The 8,738-nt window shown below is 35.0% G+C and overlaps 1 protein-coding gene across 1 annotated transcript in view; it reads right to left on the bottom strand.

Moving 5' to 3' along the window:
* LOC110288157 (vomeronasal type-2 receptor 116-like) overlaps positions 1-8,387 on the bottom strand; it is a gene marked incomplete at its 3' end in the record, with an annotated part of 14,047 nt that extends 5,660 nt beyond the window's left edge. The window contains exon 1 of the mRNA XM_021154586.1: positions 8,164-8,387. Coding sequence (XP_021010245.1) covers positions 8,164-8,387 — 224 coding nt within the window. The remainder of the gene's footprint in view (positions 1-8,163) is intronic.
* Positions 8,388-8,738: the final 351 nt, after the last annotated feature.

Below are 8,738 nucleotides of genomic sequence, written 5' to 3'. Positions count from 1 at the left end.
TGACAGTATCTTTTGCCCTACCGAAGCTTTGCAATTTTATGAGGTCCCATTTGTCGATTCTTGATCTTGTAGCACAAGCCATTGCTGTTTTGTTCAGGAAAATTTCCCCTGTGCCCATATCTTCAAGGGTTTTCCCCACTTTCTCTTCTATAAGTTTCCTGTCTCTGGTTTTATGTGGAGTTCTTTGATCCATTTAGCCTTGAGCTTTGTACAAGGTGATAAGAATGGATCAATTTACATTCTTCTACATGACAATCGCCGTTGTGCCAGCACCGTTTGTTGAAATGCTGTCTTTTTTTCCGCTGGATGGTTTTAGCTCCCTTGTTAAAGATCAAGTGACCATAGGTGTGTGGCTTCATTTCTGGATCTTCAATTCTATTCCATTGATGTACCTGTCTTTTGCTGTACTAGTACCATGCAGTTTTTATCACAATAGCTCTGTAGTACAGCTTCAGGTCAGGCATAGTGATTCCACCAGAGGTTCTTTTATTGTTGAGAGTAGTTTTTGCTATCCTAGATTTTTTGTTATTCCAGATGAATTTGCAAATTGCCCTTTCTAACTCAGCGAAGAATTGAGTTGGAATTTTGATGGAGATAGCATTGAATCTGTAGATTGACTTAGCTTCTTTCTTATTCTCCTTCCTCACTGCTATGAGGAAGACAAAGTAGCATACCAACACCCCACTTTTTCCTAGTTGTTTTCAGCACATAAGCTGGTACTCTGTTCAGAAAACTTGTAAGGAGACTTTTCTTCCTGTTTCATATTATCAGTGGAATCCAGGAATTCACTCATTTTCTTTGGAAGACCTGAATTCAGATCCCCACACTTGAATACAGATAATTTTATCCTATTAAGCAACAATGGTAAGGAAAAAACCTTGCACACTTAATGATGCCAACTCTCCCCAAATATACCCAAAGAAATAGCATCTTCTTTTAATGTCAAAGCATGCTGTTCACAACACAGGTTCCTTAAGGTTATACTTATTAAATTTTTCTTCACTTGGATATAGAAATACTTCATATTAAGACATTTTTCAGGGTTTCCTAAAAAAGCAATATATATTTTTATAGTTTTGAGAGGTATATTGGGAAGGATATTAATTTATTCTATGTTAATCACACTTGAAAAACAAGGAAACTGGTCATTTTTATATGTAGGTTTTCTCTGCAAAATTCTGATCTTTTGTTCAGGTTGTTTCAGGGATATTTTGTTTGTTTCTTTACTTAGTTTTTTGCTCATCAAATGCTTGTGCCTCTGATTTTTTTGTTCTTCCAATTCTTTTCCCAAAACTGTTCTCATTTAGAATAACTGATGGTCTACCACATATCTGACATACCTGCTGGGTGAAAGACCACTGTATTTTTTTCTTCCTTTCATTATACCCCTTATCAGGGAATCTGCTGGGATTTAATGCCTTTAGGTGTGTTTCTTTTAAACCAAATGTAGTTTTCTAGAAATGTCACACAAAATGAAAGAAAATAAAATATTTTTTATATATCATAATATAAAACAAATGAGTAAGAAAATAAGTGTATTTAACAGGATAAAATTATGCCAACCCACAAAATTTAAATACTGTGTGGCAGAATTATAACAAATAAAGTAGAATGTGAGCTTAGAATTGAAAATTTTACTTAAAAATCTGTTATTTTATATCTCTCAAGTCATAAACACTAGGCACCCAAATTAACCAGATTAGAAGATCGTGTTTCAGTGAATGTCTGTAAAATTAGACAAACTAAACATTCTAAGTCACATTCAGAAAGTCAAACACCTTACATCTTTCATATTTATTATCTAAAATATATATCAGCAAAGTATAAACCTGGATTCTGAAGACCTTGATTGGAAGACTCCATTACTACACTACATACTTGTATTATGAAACATGGAGAAATCAATCTGGTCCTCACCTGGATGCTTTTCTGTCCTGGCTATGTTTGACATTTCTGGGAGGTGCTTTGCCTGTTACTACAGAAAATAGAAGTAATATTCACTCTCACTCATCTGTGAACCATGAGGGATACAGTAAAGACCTGTCATATATGATATACCCTGTGGTACAATAATGGACATGCCTGTTATAGTTGAACTCTTCTTTGTTTGCTTTGATATGAGGTCCCCACAATGTTATTGGACACATGCTTGGCACTATTAAAAATAGTCAGTATGAAATTAGGTAGGTCATAGACCCGGCTGAAGAACTTAATACTGTTATTCTGCTAAATTGACATAGTATGAGGTCAACTCCTTATGACTGATCGCTGTACTAGTGGATTAGTACATTTCTCATCCCTCATCAGAGAAGCTTCTTTTTGCAGTAGATAGCAAAAAAAAAAAAAAAAAAAAAAAAAAAAAAAAAAAAAAAGAAACCGTTGACTGACTGATCCTGGTATGGATAATAATAGATTATGAAATACTTAGCTATTACTGAGATTCACATATCATACCCCTACCAAAAGATTGGGGCTTCATGGCTGAATAGAAGCAGGAAGATTGCAAGGAACAGATGATGTTGATAACCTCAATGAAACAACATTTTCTATACAAACAGGCTAGCTGCATGTTTGAACCCACAGCATATAAAAGACCACGTGCATGCAAACAAGACAAAATAGCTTTATGGGAAAGGAGATGTACATGAAATCTCAACCTAACTGAGATGCTATTGAGATTTTATAGTTAGAGAGAGAGAGAGAGAGAGAGAGAGAGAGACAGACAGACAGACAGACAGACAGAGTTTCTTCACTATTATGACCACTAGGTGGTCAAGTACACTAAAGGGAAGGCTCCACTTACAATAGTACTTATATAACACAAACTTTATTTGACTCAGAAAGCAAAGCTACATTATGTTAGTTGCATACATGGGTAAGGGTGGTGAGAAAGGACATGACAGGATGTGGTGTGGGTGGATAGTATCAAAATATTTTGTATGAAATCATTAAAGAAGTTATAAGTACTTTTAAATGCTAAAAATAAATATTATGTCTAATCAATGAACATTTGTCAAAATTGTGAGATACAATAAAAATAATAGAGCTTTGCTAATAGATACTAGGCCTTATATGCACACATATATAAATATAATGATATGTTTCATTTTATTATTTTATGCATGTAAGCAAAGACCTTCAAACACATTTTATAGTTTAATCACTACTACCTATTTCATAATAAAGCAGAAGAGGGGCTCTAAGCCTCCAAACACAAACTAATTATAAGGATATGACAACTTTATTTCCTAGATTTCATATGTACAATTCATCTATGATAATTAATTTTTCTTTAAAATTAAAGATAATTTCATTTAATTGTTTCTCATTATTTTCATAAAGTAGATTTAAAATCTCTATCACATTGGTTAAATATTCATCTTGATTATTATATTTAAAGTACTTCCATGCTTTTGAGCATGTGTATAATTTCTCTTTTTATTTATGATGAAAGGACTTTTTTCTTTTTTTCCTCTCCCCGTCTTCTTATTTGTCCAAATTCATTCCCCTCCTCATACTTTCCCTCTTTAAAAAGCAAACAGGCAAATTGAAAACAAACAAATAAACCATTATTTTAAAAATAAATAGTGAAGCCAGATTTCATGGTCCACGTCATTAATCCCCACAATCAGGAGACAAAGGCAGACAGATTGCTGTGTTTAAAACCAGCTTGTTATACATAGATTGTTTTGGGAAGTCATATCTACAGAAAGAGACACTGTATTGAGGAAAATAATAAAGGAGAGAGAGAGAGAGAGAGAGAGAGAGAGAGAGAGAGAGAGAGAGAGAGAGAGAGAGAGAGAGAGAGAGAGAGAATAATTTAACTAGGAATATGTTTTCCTTAATCCACACAATCAAGGAGACAGAGGATAGTGATCTCTGTGAGTTCTAGGTCAGTCTGTTCTATATAGTTAATTCCAGAACTGCTAAGGTTATGTAGAGCTATAGAGACCATCTCACAAAAGCATGGGTTCCCCAACAACTAAAACAGGACTGCATAGTCCTGCAGTGACTTGACATGCTATGGTGATACTGAGGTTAGGGGGCCTCTACTTTCTCAGAGAAGTGATAGTGGGATCCTGTAGGATCTGGGAGGAGAGGAGGGCTGTGATTATGATATAAACTGAATAAATACATGAATTAATGAAAAAAGTAAAACAGTGAAAAGCACATGAATCCCCTACCCTTGCCAAACACACACACACACACACACACACACACACACACACACACACACACACACATTTACCAAAGTGTTTTAGTTAGGGTTCTTTTTTGTTGGATGAAAAACCATGACCAAAATCAAACTGGAGAATAGGGTTTATTTGGTGTCATTATTATAATTACTAATGATTGATGAAACACCATGACAAAAAGCAAGATGGAAAGACATATTTTTATTATGCTTGTGCTTTCGCATGGTAAACCATCACTGAAAGAATTTAAAGCAAGAACTCAAACAGAACTAAAATGTGGAGGCAGGAGGTGATACAGATGACACAGAAGGCTTCTATTTACTGGCTCACTAATAATAGCTTTCTCACTCTGCTTCTTTACAGAATTCAATACTACCAGTCCATGAATGGCTAGACCCACAATGTGGTGAGCCAGCACTCATCAATCACTAATAGAAAAATTGTCCTACAGATTTGCTTACAACCCACTATTATGGAGAAATTTTCTCAATTGCTGTTTCTTCTTCTCAGATGACTTTAACTTATATATGGTTGATATAAAACCATCCGGCACACTTGGATTACATTTCTTCATCACTGTTCATTATTGGAAGAAGTCAGGACAGGAACTAACATGAATTGGAGGTCATGGATCTGTGATCCAGAGGCCATGGAGGAACACTGTTGATTGGATTGCTCACTGCAACTTGCTGAGCCTGATTTCTTATGGAACCCAGGACCACCTGCCCAGAGGTGGAACCACCCACAATGGGCTGGGCTCTACCCTACTAACAAATGATTAAGAAAACACCATACAGTATTGCCTTAAGCCTGATCTTACTTACTCAATGGATTCATCCTCATCTGCAGTGACTCTAGTTAGTGTCAAGTTGACATTAAACATAAATAGCCAGTACATAAAAATATATGAATACAAACAATCTACACACATATTAGATGATAGAAAAATATTTATAAATTGTTAATAATAGATTAAAGGAAAGTTTAGGGTATTAAATGCTGAAAAATAATCTTAGGTGGCTATTTATAATATTATCATTAGGATAGTAATAAAAACAGAACATTCAGACCAACCAGTCAGAAAGGTCAGAAATCTAAGACATTTCATGTATTATTGCTAAATGTCTACTGCATTAGGTAATTTAGATTGAAAATCAGAATATACTTCATAAATTATTTACTCATTCAATTATAGAAGATATAGTTGAAACATTATGCATTAAAATCACCTCTTAATCCATTTTACAAGGATCAGAATTTCCATTTATTTCTGTGAGAGTTTGGAACAAACTGTAGAATAATCCCTACAGTGCTGACACTAACTGTCTCCAGCACTCACCACAGTCAGGCTCTGACAAAATTCTTTACATCAGAGAGGTTGCTGTGCTCTTAATGGGCTTTTGCTTTTCTGGCTATGCTAGAAATACCTCTGTATATTACATTGCCTTTATTAATTGTCTTGAGACAAGAGGAGTTAGCAATCACAACAGAGTGCCAAATAAAAGAACTATCTGGAGACAAAGTAAGATCAATGGGTATAGAACAGAAGACACCAAATTTGTGTTCTCAAAGTAAAGGAATGCAGGCCAGATACATAATTGACATCCATAAAAGGATTTAGAAGGCACTCAAGGGTCATTCTGACTGTGTACCCCCCTCCCCCCCAAAAAAGAGTGACAGTACTGCAATTTGTGGAAATTGAGAAATCAATTATAAGTCCCCAAGCCAAAGTGGAGAAGTGTGTTCTGGATCAAGATACATTTAGGGGTGAATCCATTTTTAATAGCACAGAAGAAGGCACATACACATGGTTTAAGGGTATACAAAAATGCATTTGGAAACTGCATCGTATAAGATGAAATTATTAATCTTTTTTAGTAAAAATAGTTTTCCTGTCATGAACTACTTTTGGTATTATTTGTAACAAAAACCCTGAAGTTTTTAATAATATATAATCATTTCATTTATCATGGACAAGCCATACTCTCAAGGCTCACATAACTTTTTTCACATATAGACTTGTTGCATACCATAAAGAAAAACAAATACAGATTTCCATTGGTGCCTGAGCTGCTGAGAGTAGAGGCAGAGGAAAAGGAGAGTAACAAGAGGCATTAGTTAAGATAAAGCAGAAGTGGCTCCACCCAGCTTCTAAAGTCCACAGTCTGCTAAGCATGTGACAAATTTGTGATTTTTATCTGAGATAAAATAAGATCCTTAAGAAATTAGATCTACCTTTACATATTGTATCAACATATGAATAATTGCATTGAGACATAAAGTTTGGGTCTCTGGCCACCTTTGGTATTTTAGTTTGAAACAAAATGTGTCCAGATTACCTAAAGTATCATGATTTTTTACAAGATATTTCTTCTACCACTTCCTTGATTTTACCTAGCATCCCACTAAATTTTAAACAAATACACAGTAATGTCACACTGAGCACAATTCACATTCATATGTATATTTTCTTTTTATAAATCTCTAACCTGCTGTCATCCTACCAATTTGTTCGTATGTATTTACAATCTCTATTGCTCTGTTCCAGATTCTTTTTACACCGTTCTGTAGGATTTGCAATATTTGTATGGGATAAACACACCTTACTTCCACTATAAGCAGAGACACTTTACTATAGGTTGTTAAAATGAACTATAATACAAATACTTTAACAAATGGCTATGTGGGAATGTCCCTGTATTTTCAAATTTTCAATTATATGCTATCAGAGTAAAGTCCTGTCAAGATATTTGGCTTTATCATTTCTGTGACCCATCACCTGCTTCCTATAAGTATATGCTTGTCCTTCCTTGCATGTTCCAAACACAGTTCTCTCAGATTATGATTATTAAGCAAACTGCCATGGTGAAGATCACATAGCCCTCAAGGCTAAAAGGTAACAGAGAGAAGTGGACCAGCAATTGTCCTGTTGCTGATCGGCTTAGACTAGATGAGTAAAGAGTGGGTTTTTGGAAGAATAAAGAGCTGGTGGAGTGGTGTCATCCAGGGCAGAATAATGGAGCAGAAGGATTGGCCTTATGGACAGACATGAAAGACAGAAGCAGGGTAGGGAGGTACAGCAATTAGAGCCACACAGAGAGACATAGTGGCTGGGAAGTCAGGTTGAGCTTGATAGGCTATGGGAAGGATTTCTCCAGTAAACATCTCAATAGCATTAAACTATGGCAATATCTCCATGCCTTTATTGTTAGTCACCAACCAACTGGAACCCCAAAAACCTCAAAATAATTTTTTTAAAGAAGTCAGACTTTTCTAGTACTATTACTTAATCTTTTATATCTCAAAAAAGCTAAAAACAACCCGCAAAAAACCAAAAAACAAAAAGCAAAAACGACAACAACAACAGCAACAAGAAAACTGCCTTAAGTGACCACCCTCACAGAAAATGTATCTTGGTGAGCACATCCATCTAAATGAGGAAAATCACTGGAAGCATATGTGAACATTTAATATCTGTATCTGAGAATAAAAAATACCAAAGAACCACTGAATAACACATACACAAAATGAAATAGACAAAGTGTAGAGCAGAAAAGTTAATGCTGAGAGTCCTGTTCTGAAATCACCTGCATGCAACATAGTAAATTCACTCACTGACATTATCCTTTGTCAAGAGTACACTGAACTTGAAGAAAACTGTGAACCATCAGGTCATATTTAGACTAAACTACTTATCCTATGAAATCACAATGCTGACAATTATCAAATCATCGTGCATTACAAGCAAGACAGAGAAGATCATGTTTCAGTAGCATACGAGGAAAGACACATGAATATCATCAGTATTATCACTTTTCCTCTGAAAGAAGAAAATAAGTACATATGAAAATATACTTGAAGAAACTTGAGAATGGAAAAAATAGATTATGGAAAATAAAAGGACGTTTCCACTCAGCATTTTAAATCCCCAAAATTGTGAGTTAGTAAAATTAATAATTGTACTTACTGTATGTGAATGTCCTGGAAAGCGTATGGTAAATATTTATGAGGAACTTTGTTGCCTGTGTAGAAAATATGAAGAGGAAAAAATGTACCAATAGTCACATCTCCTTTATGGTAAGAATCTTCTGAGATTGTTACATAACATTCATTGTCAGTAAAGGAACACACAAAAGAAAGAATATAAAGGAGCCCAAAGACAAAAGTCCAGAATATCTTATTAACAAACATACCTGCCCATAAAACCAGTACCTACAAATTTAGTGATGTCTAGCTCAAGTATTTGTGAAGATGTGTGCTTCTAACTTTATTAATGGGTGAAGTTGTCACACTATTTATCTCAAGTGCTTACTGACACTTTCTGTACCATCATTGAGAATTACAAAATTCTTTCTTGCCTTTGGCTTTGCATCTGAGGCCCTGACTTCTGTTTAAAAACTTCTGTGGCTAGAGAAGATACAAAACATATTTTGTATCTTCTCTAGCCACAGGCACCATGATTTCAGGCAAGACAGTAGACAACTAGAGCTTAGGGATCAATTTTATGATTGGGCTGTTTACACCAAGTTTGAAGCAAGAAAT

Source organism: Mus caroli, unplaced genomic scaffold (genome assembly GCF_900094665.2).
Source record: "Mus caroli unplaced genomic scaffold, CAROLI_EIJ_v1.1 scaffold_15714_1, whole genome shotgun sequence".
Lineage (NCBI taxonomy): Eukaryota > Metazoa > Chordata > Mammalia > Rodentia > Muridae > Mus > Mus caroli.
This window is presented reverse-complemented; position numbering and strand designations above follow the sequence as displayed.